Genomic DNA, 16,012 nt, shown 5'->3' with positions numbered 1-16,012 from the left:
CATATGATGCAGCAAGTCCACTCGTAGGTATAAATCCCAGAGAAATGAAAACATATGTCCACACAAAAACTTATACACAGTTCCAGTTTCCCATGTAAGGAGCTTAGAAGTTATCACTCTCTCTTAAAAAGTAACAAACTGAACAGACTGAAAAATTAACAATTCTTCTTGTATACATAAAAGAGGGGAAGACATAGGAAAACTTGAGATTGTGAATTCAACTGTCATTATAACTCATCGACTCATAAATTTACAATTTTTGTTTGATTTCCAGAAATATCAGCTCTATGGTTAAAAGAAATGAGAGCTTACTTTAGGACTTTGATGGGAGCTCTTGAATTCTGAGACCATGATTTGAGTTGACAGTTAATAGACCTGAGTTTGTCATTTTCTCTTCCTCAGTGCTTCAGGGCACTCAAAAAATTACATCCAACACCAAAGTCCTTACAGTCATCATTACTACCTCAAGGCAAAGTGCAGCAGCCACTTGGGCTTTCAAGGTACATACTTCAATTGGCACTTCATCCCAATCAAGCAGAGGTGATAACTTGATTAATCATGATGCCACTGCATGCCAAGAATTACTACCCATCTCTCATTGCCAGAGAACTCAGCAAAGTCACTCAAGACCAAAGGCATAATAAAGCCAATTTTAAAATCCCACCTTTTGGGTACATCTTCTGGGACCACTCCTGATACCAATTCCATAACAGTCTGAATCCAATCAGGAGAGAGAAAACACACAGTGATTTGAAGATGGAAAGTTTAATATAAAGAATTATTAACTATAACAGGGGACTAGAGTGACAAGCCATTAGCTAGTAAAAAATAAAGAAAATGCTAAAGGATATAGAAACAGCCAATTTAAAGAATAGCCAACTCCCCCCTAGGGCTGAGATAGAGCACTCAAGGGCTAAAATCCAGGCCTTCTTGAAGACGGCTCAGCCATGGTTTACTGAATGACCAAAAAGTCACTGTGGTTCCATAAAACAAACAAAAATATTCTTTTTAAAAAAATTTGGCAAATTGAACTCAGTAATATATAAAAAAGATAATAAGCCAGTAATAAGGGTTTATCCCACGGATGCAAAGTTGGCTAAATATCCAAAAACCAGGGTTCAGTCCTGTGGCCAAGTGGTTAAAGTTCTGCGTGCTCTGCTTTGGTGGACCGGGTTCACAGGTTCAGATCCCCAGTGCAGACCTACTGCACTCATCAGCCATGCTGTGGAGGCATCCCACACACAAAGTAGAGGAAGACTGGCACAGATATTAGCTCAGGGCTAATCTTCCTCAAGCAGAAAAAAGAGGAGAATTGTCAATATATGTTAGCTCAGAGAAAATCTTCCTTACAAAAAAAAAATCAAAAAATGCAATATATCACATTTAATATATTAATATTAAAGTAATTATTTTTATTAATATATTAATCAAAAATGCAATATATAAAGTTAATATAAAAGAATAAATAAGAAAAACATATGATGGTCTCAATAAATACAGGAAAAAATGATAAAATTCAACAAAAATTCATTATAAAAATTCTCAACCAACTAAGAATAAAAGGAAATTTTCAAACTGATAAAGGGCATCTACAAAAAACCTACAGTTAACATATTTAACTGTGAAAGGCTAAACGATTTCTACCTAAAATCAGGAAAAATAAATGAATGTCTCTTTTCAGAACTTCTATTCAACATTGTACTGGAAGTCCTAGCCATGTAACAATGCAACAAAAAGAAACAAAAAGCATACAGATTGGGAAGAACAAAGTAAAACTGTCCTAATTCACAGAGACATGACCATGTATGTAAAAAATCCTAAGGAATGTGCCAAAAGGCTCCTATAACAAATTAATTTAGCAAAGTTGCAGGATAGAAGACCTAAATGAATAAAGAAATATACCATGGTCAGGCACTCAATATTGTTAAGAATTCAATTTTTTCCAAATCTATGGAATCAAAGACATCTCAATCAAAACCCCAGTAAGTTTTTTACAGAAATCAACAAGTTGATTCTAAAATTAATATGGAAAGGCAAAGTATCTAGAATAGCCAAAACAACTTTTTAAAACAACAAAGTCAGAAGAATATCTGATTTTAACATATACAATAAAGCCACAGTACCAATGTGATATTTGCATAAGTACAGACATAGTAGGTCAATAGAACAGAACAGAGAGGCTAGAAATTGACTCAGAAAGAGATCAGAATTTCAACAAAAGTGCCAAAGTAATTCAATTCAATGGGTTAAAAGACAGTCTTTTCAATAAATCACGCTGGAATAAAGTTCTATGGGGAAAAAATGAACCTTGACTCTTTCCATTCACAAAAAATTCATTCAAAATGGATCAGCGACCTAAACATAAGAGCTAAACCATAAAATTTCTAGAAGACAACAAAATCAAGAAGCAGAAAATCTTCATGACATTGAGTTAGGTAATACTTTCTTTGACAGAAACCAAAAAGAATGAAACATAAAAAAATGTAATAGGGGGCCGGCCCTGTGGCCGAGTGGTTAAGTTCACGCGCTCTGCATTGGTGGCCCAGGGTTCGGATCCTGGGTGCGGACACGGCACTGCTCATCAGGCCATGTTGTGGTGGCATCCCATATGCCACCACTAGAAGGACCCACAACTAAAATATACAACTATGTACTGGGGGGATTTGGGGAGGAAAAAAGCAGGGGAAAAAAAAAAAGATTGGTGACAGTTGTTAGCTCAGGTGCCAATCTTTAAGGAAAAAAATGTAATAAACTGGATTTCATCAAAACTGAACCTTTTTGGGGGTTGGCCCCATGGCACAGTGGTTGGGTTTGCCCACTTTGCTTCAGTGGCCCAGGGTTCACCAGTTCGGATCCCGCGCACGGACCTACACACTGCTTATCAAGCCATGCTGTGGCAGGTGTCCCACATACAAAAATAGAGGAAGATGGACACAGATGTTAGCTCAGAGCCAATCTTCCTCAGCAAAAAGAGAAGGATTGACAGCAGATGTCAGCTCAGGGCTAATCTTCCTCAAAAAAACCACCAAAAAACAGAAAAGCAACTGAACCTTTATTTAATGAAAAAGTCAAAGGTAAGAAAATGAAAAGATAAACCACAGATTGGGAGGAAGGAGGGAGAAAGTGGAGGGAGGCAGGCAGGCAGGCAGGGCCCGACTCTGGTCATAAGGAAATATCAAACATACTCAGGTTGAAGTTCAACATACAGAATGAAAGACTCATATATTTTAAGACTCGCATGGACATAAGAAACACAGAAAAAATGAGGAACTATTGCAAATTAAAGAAGTCTAAAATATGACAACTAAATGAAATATGTGTTCCTGGATAGAATTTTGGGTCAAATGGAAAAGGAGACAATATCGAGACAGTTGGCAACACCTGAGTGGGGCCACCAATTCATAATTTGAGGGTAGCATGGCACTGATATTCCTGACTGGGAGGAGTATGTGGTCGTTATGGGGAGAGCGTCCTTAGTTTGGGAAGATGCACAGTGGAATATTTAGCAGTAATGGGGCACCATGTCTAAAAAAAGTCTATATGTATAGGGAAAGAAAAGGTAAAGGAACAGATGTGGTAAAATGTAAACTGGAGAATCTGGGTGAAGGGGATTCAGTAACTCTTTGTCTTGCCTTTTCATCCTTTCTGTTTAAAATATAACAATAAATAAATAGATCAACTGATAAATAGGTAAATGAAGAGAGATACCATTTTTACAAATGGAAGACTCAATATTATATCCAAACTAAGCTAATGACCTCTATGAAGTCAGTTAATAAAGAGTGGAGCTAAAACCATTCACCGTCAACCATTTGTTCAGAAACCTTCAATGGCTCCTCATTACCCACCTAATAAGGAGATTATATTAAGCGAGAAAATGCCTGTGAATCACCTTGCTCATCACCCAATACATTAGTGGGAAGTAAACACCTTTTAGTGTCCTTTCAAAATTCTCAGGCTGATATTTAAAGACCTTCATAATGTAGCCACAATTCATCTTTTCCTTCCTTTTTTATTTATTTATGCATTCAATACATATTTATTGTCTTTTCTGCCTCAGTCACTATATTAGGTCCTGGGAACACACAAAATATAATTATCCCTTTTGGTGCTTAGGTGAAACCATCAGCCAAACTTGTCACTCACCATTCTGAAAGGAGGCTTTCCTGTATCTGAATGTTTGTTTTTGAAAACACTCACTCATTCATTCATTTCCTTATTCAATAAAGACTCCTTAACTACATCCTGGCTATAATACCTATCTATCAAGGTCTAATTCAAATTCCTCTACTTGAAACAAACTTCTTTGATAATCTTCTTGATAAAACTGATTATTTATTTGTTCCTCTCCTATGGTTCTTATCACATATAACCTCTTTATTGTGCTTATTTAGACAAAGATTTTAGAGCGAAAAAAGATCCTGTTTGGCAAACTCCAATGCCATCAGCATCCACAGGCTAGTAAAGAATCTAGGTGTCATGGGAGTGGTGAGGGTTTCGGCCAACGAGAGAATGCTCACCCTCTCTAACGGCATTCAAATTCACATTCTTCTTCAAAATGTGTGGACAAGGATAAAAACCTTTGAGTTTGGGTTCTCTGATGCAGATTATTTAAAGTCTCACTCCACCTCCTCGGTTCCCACATGAGGAAACAAGATCCAAACGGGAAGTGGCTTGGCCAGTGTGTCTCAAAATTGTGGGCAGAAGTAGAAACAACCTGGTAGTCACAGACACCGTTTTCAACTTTATTTTAATCCCCCAAGTGATTCAACTCTGAACTTCTCAGGGTTGGTGATCAAACAACTGAAATGATTCATCATCAAGTTCCCTCCAGCTGGCTACCTGGAGGCCAGACTCCCATCACCCACACTGTGAGGGGGCCCTGTGGCAAGCGGGTGCCCGATGAAGTGAAGCAATGACAGGAGCCCAAACCCAAGGTGGTGGCCAGTTTAACCTGCTTTGACTTCACGCACACCCTGAGAACACTAGAGGGGACAGCCGCCTCAAGCAGGGCCTCTACACACACCCCATCCCAGTCCCGCCTCCCTCAAGTAGGCGACCTTCTGCCGCTGCTGCCCGCCTCCCCAGGACAACCCCCTCCCCACTCGGGCTCACCTTGAGAGGTGACCAGGGTGCAATAGAAAATCAGGAAGCAGTAGATGTTGTTAAAACGCTGACAGATGGGAATAACGACACAGCCCCATCCACAGGACCCTTCCGAACTTTCTTTCCGTTCTCGTCGTTTCTTGCGAGCAGGCAGCGGGGCCTCAACCTCGTTTCCTTCCTTTGAGAAAGACCGCAACTTAATCAGGCTGGCTGGAACCGTCAACAAACGCTGGGGTCTTTTCTTGGCCTTCCGGGACTCCCTGGGCGTGGTGCTCTCAGGACGCTGGGCCCGTGCGGCCTTGGGCTCCGCGTCCACTAGGGCTTTGTCCATGTCCCCCGGCGGCCTGCTGAGGCTTGGGTCAGGGCTCACGCTGGGCTGGCGGCCTGGCCTGCTGTCCCCAGGCGATGTGCGGCCTGCTCCGCCTGCTCCGACCAAAAAGCCAGCCGGGCTTCGACGCCGGGGAGGTGGTGGCCACCAGGGGCGCTTGCAGCCCGAGCCTCCAGAGGGAACAGTTCTCCTTGGACAGGAGGCAAACGTCCCCTCAAGGAAGATGACAGTTGCCCCGGAAGAACTTCCAAAGCTGTTTCCTTCTTTGCTTCCACGTGGAAAGGTGGGGGAGGGGGGAGGGGGGAGGGGGGAAGCTGGGAGTACTGCTAGATTCTAATAACTGCTAACAGGGAGTGCAAGAGTAATTCCAGTGAAAGTGAAAGGATGTGAGTACTTATTTAACACTTTTTCATTAACAAGCAGGGAAAGAGAAAGATGCAATGATGGGACAGTGGCACTATCAATCACTCAATTTCCCCAAGCTTTTTTTTGTAGTGTTTTTTAAACTGGATAATCTCGCTAGAAGCTTGAAAATTGTTGAAGGACCAGGAGAAATCAGAAAACATGAAAAAGGCACTTCTCCCACATCTGGAAAAGGCAGCAAAGATTATAAAACAACGTACCAATGAATGCTCCAAAGTGAGGTGTTTTACACATAAAAAAAAAAAAGAAAGAAACTCTACCCCTAGCCAAGAACAGAAAGGATTATTATTTTCCTCCCTAAATAAAGGGAGGGGTCCTGAAGTGTGATTTACCTTCCCAGGTGCGAAAATCTTACTGAAAAGAAAGAATGTAGGATAATAGTAGCAGGGTATGAAACTTGTGGGTTTTTTTAATATGGAAATGCAACTTCCTACTGGTTTTCTTTCCTTACGCAGGATTATCAGTTATTCAGACCATATATATGGGAAGGGTAACTTTCAAGGAGAAATGAAACTATCTTCCCTCCCGTGGATCAGACATTGTGTTACCAAAAACCATCTAGCTCTTCAACAAGTTTTTGTGCTGATAGAAAGTGCTCGCCCGGTAGAAGAGGGGGAAAAAACACCAAGAAGAGTTGGGGAGGAGGGTACCACAGACCCCATCACTGACCTAAGGCCTCAGCTTGCCTGCACAGAGCTATATGCCCATCCGTGTGTGGAAATGTTATTTTGCCTGTGCTAAGAGACCTAATTTGTCAAATATATGGTCACTACATAAGTAGCAACAATGCCCTAGTTTTCCCATGTTTATCATACTCAACTATGATGCCCCCTTACATTGCTCATGACGTTAATGAGCATAAAGGAAACAGGATTCCTAGGAGGTCAGAAAATGAGGGGACTCTTATTCTTGTGCTTTGGTACCAGACTGGGCACTTCCTGGCAGCAGAGGGGGAAAGACAACTCTGTTCAAAATAAATGGTACCAGGACTTTTGCTTCTACTCAGAATTTAGAGAGCCACACACAGTATTACCCCCATCTAACAATAACCACGAATAAATAAATAAATTTTTTTAAAAGCTGGGTAGTATAAAGAATTATCACTTTTTGAGCCCATTGGAGACCTACATTTGCAAAGCAACCTGGTGAATTGATTCTAAAGATTAACAAACACTTCAGAAGAAGGATGAGATGCACAAACTGTTTCACCTTTGGCAGAGCACAAAAGGAAGAGGTAACAACCATAAAAGAAGATAGGATGAAAACACCTGAAATTTTGGTGAATTCTTAAAGGCCAAATGAGGGCTAGCATAATGGTTTAGAAACCTAGGAACCTCAGGAACAAGGGAAAGTGATACCCACTTGCCAGATCTTTGCCATTTGACAGGGCAAGAGAGCCCTCCTCAATGAAGAAAGCACTTGGAGGTGACAGGCTACCACTTAGGGCAAAGCAGGAATGCTCCCTCACTGTCCTACCCTCCGGGGCTGGGTTTCTGACTCTTTTGGCATGCAAAGCTAAAGTGGTTCTGCCTCTGGGCTGGAGGCAGGAAAGTTTCTTGCCCTCTAATCCCTGGCAAAATTTTGCTGTTACAGGGAGAGGGACAGAGCAAAAGCCATTTGCCATTGAGGGAGGGGAAAGAAATCATCCTGTCTTATAGTCAACCCAAAAGTTGGCTACCACCAGAAGGAAGGGTAGAAATAAAAACTATCTGCCAAAGATGGAGGGCAAGAACATCATTGCTTCCCGAGAACTGCAACCAAAACAAGGCAAAGTCTCACCCTTGAGGCTCAGGCACTCAGGGCCTAAGATTGAGGCTGGACCAGGGGAACCTATTCCCTGCTTCCATTATGGGCTTTGTTTTTTTGTGTTTTTTTTTTTTTAATGAGTAAAAAGCAATAGCACTCCACCAATATAAGTGGGTCAAAAGAGCAGAGGAAGACCCCATCTGTGGTGCAGGCATACTGGATGTGCTGAAAGCTGAGGGTGGAGTAGTAACACTGACAAAAAAACCTCAAGCGCTCCAGCTTTCACACAAAGCACAAGGGAGCTGCAGTACCATTAGAAGAATTTTAAACCTGTGGCTTACTGAAGATAAATATAGCAAAAACAAAACCCAAATCAACTCTGATGGCTTCTGTCAACATTGATAAACCTACACTAATAGCCAGACAAAAGAAGAATCATCACTTCCAGGTGTAAATACATCAGTCTCCAATATTATTTTATATACAATGTCTGGAAATCAGTTTTAAATGGTCTAACATATGTATAATTGAGGTACCAGAAAAGACAATAAGGTAGAAGAATTATTTGAAGATATAATGGTCTTTAATTTTACAAAATTAATGGAAGATTTAGAACCACATATACAATAATCTCAGAAAACCCCAAGCAAGAAAAATACAAAAAAAAAAAACACCACACCTAAACATATCATAGTCAAGCTGCTAAAAATTAATCCTAATTAGAAAAATTTGAAGGAAGTCAGAGAAAAAGAGAAACATAACTTACAGAGAAACAAATTTTTAAAAAAATTATACTATCAGAAACTATGCAGGCCGGAATACAATGAAATCATGTCTTTCAAACATGAAAGAAAAAACTCCAACCAAGAATTCTTTACCCAGCAAAATATCTTTTAGAAATATGTCAAGAACTGTGAAAAGTCCACAACAAAATATTAGCAATCCAAATCCAACAACATATAAAAACAAATTATATTCCATGACCAGTGAGGTTTATCCTAGGAATGCAAGGTTGGTTTAACATCTGAAGATCAATTAATGTAAAACACCATATTAATAAAGACAGAATTCACATGGTCATTTTAATAGATGAAGAAAAAGCCCTTGAAACTATTCATCACCCTTTCATGATAAAACACTCAAGAAACTGAGAATAGAAGGGAAGTTTCTCAAACTGATAAGTAGTATTTGTGAAAAACTTCCGTATCATATTTAAAACCGTATAAGACTGAATTCTTCCCTCCGTGAGGTCAGTAACAAAACAAAGATGTCTAATCCTGCCACTTCTATTCAACATTGTACTGACAATTTGGTGTAGACTAAATGAGTACCCCCACCAAAATTCATACATTGAGATCCTAACCCCCAGTGTGATGGTATTTGGGTGTAGGACCTTTGGGAGGTGATTAGGTCATAAGGGTGGAGCTCTCATGAAAAGGATTAGCGCCCTTATAAAAGAGAGCTCAGAAAGCTCCCTCTGGGGAACTAAGAGAGTAAATTTTTTTCTCCTTCTTCTTCTTCCCAAAGCCCCCAGTACATAGCTGTATATTCTAGTTGTAGGTCCTTCTGGTTCTGCTATGTGGGATGCTGCCTCAGCATGACTTGATGGGCAGTAAGTACTAGGTCCATGCCCAGGATCCAAACTGATGAAGCCCTGGGCCACTGAAGCAGAGCGCAAGAAATTAACCACTCAGCCATGGGGCCAGCTGCAAGAGTAAATCTTAAAAGTTCTAATTACAAGAAAAAAAATTGTAACTATGTGAGATAATAGATGTTGACTAAACTTAATCATGGTAATCATTTCACAATATATACATATCTCAAATCATTGTTGTACACTTAGAACTAATACAATGTTATGTGTTGATAATATCTCAATAAAACTGGACAGAGAAAAGAATATGAAATCTATACTAACACTTCCAGAACATAGAAGGAACAATAGTATAGCAACTGCAAGAAAGAGAATTATGAAAACAAGATATTACTGTTTCTATATATGTTCATAATATTGCTTAAGAAAATAAATCCAAGAGTTGTCACAGTTATATTACTAATATTTCCCAACTTTAGGGATAACTGAATGTAGAATGAATTTGAATGGTAAATATGAATCCTACAACTTGTAATACCAAAGTGCTAAAAGAACCCAATAAGAACTATTCAAGGGGCTGGCCCCATGGCTGAGTGGTTAAGTTTGCGCGCTCCACTTCTGTGGCCCAGGGTTTCGCTGGTTCGAATCCTGGGTGTGGACATGGCACCACTCATCAAGCCATGCTGAGGTGGCATCCCACATGCCACAACTAGAAGGACCCACAACTAAAAACACACAACTATGTACCAGGGGGCTTTGGGGAGAAAAAGAAAAATAATAATAATAGAACTATTCAACATTAGCCTGGTCCATCCTTCTTACTGGTTTGGTATTTTGATCACAGTTGAGAGAAAGTGAAAATGAAGTGGAAAGAGAGGGATAAAGTAAGGAACTATGGGTAAAGACAGCTCCTATATGGGCAATGTCTGCTTTCAGAATTATATGCAATATCACCTTTCAGAATATTATTTGCTGTCCTTACATGTAATGTTAAGAATGAGGTTGATAGTTGAACTATTTCGTAAAGACCTGTCATCAAAATACTCTTAGTGTATAGAAAACACTCAGCGAATATATCTTCTATATATTAAACTGACCAGCTGCCTTTACCCAGGCCCCTTATTATCTTTTTTTCCCTCCTTTCTTCCCTCTTTCCTACCCATTCTCCCTCCCTGCACATTTTCTGGATCATTTTTCATTTGACAGTGATAATCTTTGGAGAGAACTCTAGGCATTCAGCTCCAGAAGCTTGAGATGAGCTGAGTGACTACGCAGCTTACATTGAGTTGTCAAATTTATCTTTGTTATATTGAAATTCCCAGGTAGTTTTGGTTAAGGACCTTTCTCCTCTCCTTCTCTAACAAAAGGAGTAGCATAGATCTCAAGCTAGTCACAAAAAGAATTCTAAAATTCTTCAGTTAAACTAAAATTTAAAAACAAAAATCTTTTCCTTGTGTCAGTGAGTTTTGAAGTTAACTGGTTAGACCTTTCTCATCTGTCCTTATTTTGGGAATAAATACCATTTTCTTTTACATCCTTCATAACTTTTTCAAAGTTATAGGAATACAGTTTGACTTAATGTATTTTTTGAACTTCTACTTTTCTTTTCATTTAATATCTTAGTATTCCATTTCCTAATATTTCTCACTTGATTCCCAAAAACTATTCTGTGACTTTTAAGTGTGTCATAACAGTAATTTATAAAAATAATACCATCAGTTAGAGCTACCCAAATAGAATATTAAAAGTAGTTACTATGCAAGCGACTGGATGGTTTCTCTTGAGAGAGGAGGATGTTTAGCTAACGATTTGGCAGCTTCTTCTATGATTAAGAGCATGTTTTTATTGTAGAGTCTTGGCTTAAAAACATAGGCTTCAAAAAAATAAAACTTGTTCGTGAGTTTGTACAGAGAATTGTACATTTGGGCAAAAGTCCATTTCACACTTCTGTGTAATTTTTTCCATAATGTTTATTACATGGTAAATTAAGTATAACTTTTATAAATTTTTTAAAAACCAATTAAAAAACAAACCAGTTTGTCTGCATCCCCCTCAAATCTTGAACTGGATTGCCTGATAGTAAATAAATCTTTAAATAAAGAAAATATTTGCTTCAACTAAATATGTAGCATTGTATTCAAATCATATATTTAATCTAGTAGAAGGTAGTTATTGTAAATGAAAAATGTACTACATTTGGGATCTTAGCTCAAGATCGACCTCCCATACTTATTAATCTAATGTATTTGACAAGTCACTTAAACTCTCTCAACCCAAGAATCTTTACTTATAAAATGGGGATTCTCCCTAACCTATTTCACATAGATTTGTGAAAATCAGAGGTGACAATATAAACGAAAGTAAATTAAAATTACAAAATATATATTTAAAATTTAAAAATAAATTTTAAATTATTTAAATTTAAAAATTAAAAAGAAAATGTTAACCACCATTCTTTTTGCCAATGTTTACTGCTTGAATTTACTTGTAGTTCAAAATAGAGTCTCATTATTTACCACACAAAGATCCTAGAAGGTAAACAACTTTGTAAGTTTTTGTTTCCATTTCTAGAATCTAGGGTGACTTGTTGGATTTTCAAAATTGAAAAGAAGGAGGAAGCAAAAGAATAAAACCATAATTTGTTATGTGCCTACTCTCTATCAATCACCATGCTAGACATTTAGCATTTCACTCAGTTTTTCAGACACACTGGCTCAGGGACGTAAAGCCCTTTGCTTGAGATAACACATTGGTAAGGAGGAGCTGTGAATTCTATATTTGTCTAATTCAGGGGTTCTTGACCTGTGGCAATTTTGCCCCCCAGGGGTCATTTGGCAATATCTAGAGACTTCTTTCTTTGTCATAACTCAAGGTGAGGAGTAGGATGCTGCAAAACATCCTACAATGCACAGAACCAGCTCCCACAACAAAGAATTATTCAGTCCTAAATGTAAATAGTATCGAAGTTGAAAAGCCCTGTTCAAATTTCAAACTCATGTTCATTCTAACATGTGATATTGAAAATAAAAGTTGTTTCTAAATTTAACTATTCCACAATATTTAGCTGTCACCGATGTACCAGCTTCAATCTAAGATATTCTCTCTGGGTTCTGAGTGTGTCTGGGGAGTTCCATTTTAAGATCCCATTAAGTTCTCTTTTCATTCAAGCAATAAAGAAGGCTCCTGGAAAATTTTCATGTTAATCAGTCCAAGGAAAATGACTAAGGGTCAGACAGCAGGGATGATTTTGAGAAAGGCTGCAGGTCTATTACTCAGATCAAGCTCTGGCCTCTTTATCACACCCACCAAATATCATTGTGTCCTAGTGAGAGAGGTATGAAAGCAAACACTCAAGTAGCTTTGTCACAGAACTCTCCTTAAAGCACTGGGAAGCTCTATAACAGTTAACATCAAAGAGAGACTACCATTTCCATTTGGAGTTGCCTCTTTGGACATGATGTGGATAGGAGAATAAGAGCAGTATTCGGCCCCAACCTCAGTTTGGGCCAGATGGGACTTCATATTTTGAAGCAGACCACATTGGAGCTTCATAGTGTCAAGGATTTGTAGCTTCAAAATACTTTCTTTTATGAAGCTTTGGCAGCCAACAATAACTCTAAATCTAGAGAAGCGAGTCAAAGGCCAACTTTTTTGTATTCCTTGACTCTGTGAATGGCACCAACATCCACTCAGTTAGAAGTCTTGGTAGTCATTCTTAATTTCTTCTTCTTCTTAACTCCTGGGGATTCTTCAGACCCAATGATAGTAGAGGATTTCCAGTATTGCAACCAGAGTAGCAATCTATTTACCTGTTTTGCCCATTGAGACTCTATGCAATATTTTCTCTGAATAAAGAATTCCATAGTTTAAAACCTATTTGGAAACCTGTGATTTTCAGAAATAAATCTGCAAGGCTCTTCATGCTCTGACTGCTGCCTTCTGACTGACTTTATGATGACCTGTTCCAGCTATGCTCACTTCATTGTGACTCCCCAAAGACTTCATGCTACCATTTCACTTTGACCATACAAATCTCCATTAAAGCAAGTATCTCATTGTATTTGTATATATATTTCTACATCAAACTGAAAGTATCTTGAGGACACAGTGCTTGGCACTTTGAAGAATTTAATTAATATTTGATTAATTAATAAACTACTTAATTTCTTTATTAACTGATTACAAGGTGGATGCTACATGATGTCTGAGAAACCAATGACTACAATCCATGAAAATTACCAGTAATAGAGAAATATTTAAAGAAGCATATTTGAGCATTTTACTGGAGTGAAGATAAAATCAGAGAAATATTGTCCTTGGATTGATTCATCCTGGGAAAACTATACAGAGAACAAAGAACATTCCAGGAACAGAAGATTTTATGACAACTATTTTTAGCTAGAAATATTAGACTTTCAAACTATGATTCTACAAACAACATTTTACCTGTTAATATCTGCATATTTCTAGATTCTGAACTGCATTGCTTACTTGGATAGTTCTAACACCTTATCAAAGAAACTGACAGAGATGGTCTCCTTTCCCCTAATTCTGATTTGTTCTTTATTGACCTTTTACTTGCTTCCAAGGTAATTTGAGTAATCCTTTATGCAAAGAAACAACTGTATGGCCATGTAGTCATATTTTAAATGCCCAACAATATTTAAAATATCCAAGGAGAAAAAATAAAATAGTTTAGCCTCTTAGGAAAGTAAGTCTGGAAATCACTACTGGAAGCAGTAGGTGACAGTCATAAAATATGTCCTTTTCACTGTAAGAGAGAGCATGTGCTAGAAGGTCAGGGCAACCACACCTATAGTGTTTTTCACTAGAATAACTGTGTGTCACTGCAAATTATCCATAACCAACCTATAAATCAAAATTGAGGTATGTTTACTTGAGCCAGAGTGAGGATTGTAACCCCGGAAGGCCTTAGAAGGTGTTCTGGAGAAGCATGGGTTTCAGTACAGTCTTATATCTTTTTAGAACAAAGAACATACGTTAAACACACCCAGGTTACATCTTCATCAGAATTTCAAAGAGGTGTTCAGTTGCTAATTGGCAGGTCAACATGACTGTGATGTCGTGAAAGGGACTAATCCAGGCGTTACCAAAAGGGCATTACCAATAGGGTATAGGAAGGGAAGTATGCATTCCCATCTTAAGAGAGTGCATTCTTTTCTTTAGTGGTTAAGCAAATGTGCAATGTATGTTTGAGAGGCCATAAGTCAGGATTTTTAGTTCAAGTCAAATCAGTTTTGAACCCAAATAGTTACCCCATATACCTAAATATGTGAAAATCTCTTGTCATTCTACCCTTTTGATCAATAATCTTTCAATAGAAAGCATTGATCAAAATATTGTCTCTTAGTGCCAGGGTGGTTGCTGCCTGCCCTGGGTCCATCATGTCCCTTGTTGCTAGGCTTTTATTTCCTTGATTTGCCCAGTTATCCACATTGGAGGGACATAGATATAGTGGAGAAGCATAGAGGTATATCTTAATAGGGGAAGTGTTTCGTAGGTTATGTAATTTGTCGATTATTTTTAGATTATCCCACAAACATTGCACATGTGCTTTTACATGACTTCCTATAGTTACATTGTTTATAAAAATTATAGAACAGGTAATCCAATACTTGAAATGATTAGCTTAAAGTGAACTCTTAGGCATAGCCTTAATAAGAAAAGGGGATTCATCCAGGGTTGTAAGATCAATCAACCATCTCAAGACGCTGAGCAATCATTACTATAGCTTGAATACAAGAATTCCAAGGAGTAATAGAAATATGAATTGCAATCCAGGTCACAAATGGAAGCCAATACTGGAAGGGTGCCAACTAAACAAATCAAGACCAGGTATAGGATGGCTTAAGGCATTCACTTTTTTTTTTCATGTGATTTAGCAGAGATGATACATTGGAGGACTCGTCAGGTTTGAAAACACAGCGTTCAGTTTGAATGATATATATTAACCTTGGGATGCTGTAAGAATATCTAAGGCCGTTATATTTTGAAGGACAGCCTTCTCATTAAAGACATTTCAGTATCTAATAAGGCTATTCCTGCTTGATTACTGTTAAGGGCTTCTGTATGTGATATGACATCCTCTAGCCCCAAAGAAGGAACAACTACAGCTAGCTGCTCAGTGGTCATATCAGCAGAACACTGAATGAGCCCACCTGGCCTTAGAGAGAGGGAGATTGGCAACAGGGGTTAGCTTGATGTGAATTCTTCCCTGCATCTAAGGTAAACTCAGGGTGCAGTGTTTTAGCCATACAGGAAGTAGCAAGGGCCAGAGATTTGTTCCGAATAATCATTGAGTTCCATTAGGAGCCACTCGATAAATGCCTGGCCTTCAAGACCAGTCTGCTCTAAATCAGTCACTTTCTTCAAGTATGATAGTATTTTGAAACTTTAAATGGAACACTTATAAAATAGGTATACAGTTTAAGCATAACAAAGATTTAAATGAGGAAATACAAGGTTGGGAATACAGGCTTAGTCTGGAGTCTTGGGACAGCTGTCTACAACAGATGCTACCTTCCTCTCATCCTGGTTTGGAGATATTTGTCTTGGTCAGTTGAAGTCAGGTATCAGAAATAGGAACTGAAACTGACTCAAGTGGAGAGGGTTTTTTTTTAATTTTTATTTTATTTTATTTTTGAGGAAGATTAGCCCTGTGCTAACTGCTGCCAATCCTCCTCTTTTTGCTGAGGAAGACTGGCCCGGAGCTAACATCCGTGCCCATCTTCCTCCACTTTACATGTGGGACACCTACCACAGCATGGTATGCTGAGCGGTGCCATGTCCACACC

The 16,012-nt window shown here is 38.6% G+C and overlaps 1 protein-coding gene across 1 annotated transcript in view; it reads right to left on the bottom strand.

Annotated features, from left to right (window-relative positions):
• SLCO6A1 (solute carrier organic anion transporter family member 6A1) overlaps positions 1 to 5,684 on the bottom strand; it is a 99,078-nt gene extending 93,394 nt beyond the window's left edge. Inside the window, exon 1 of the mRNA XM_070571366.1 lies at positions 5,116 to 5,684. Within this exon, the coding sequence (XP_070427467.1) occupies positions 5,116 to 5,437 (322 nt within the window). The 5' untranslated portion in view covers positions 5,438 to 5,684. The remainder of the gene's footprint in view (positions 1 to 5,115) is intronic.
• Between the last annotated feature and the right edge of the window lie 10,328 nt (positions 5,685 to 16,012).

Source organism: Equus przewalskii, chromosome 13 (assembly GCF_037783145.1).
Source record: "Equus przewalskii isolate Varuska chromosome 13, EquPr2, whole genome shotgun sequence".
Classification (NCBI taxonomy): Eukaryota; Metazoa; Chordata; class Mammalia; order Perissodactyla; family Equidae; genus Equus; species Equus przewalskii.
This window is presented reverse-complemented; position numbering and strand designations above follow the sequence as displayed.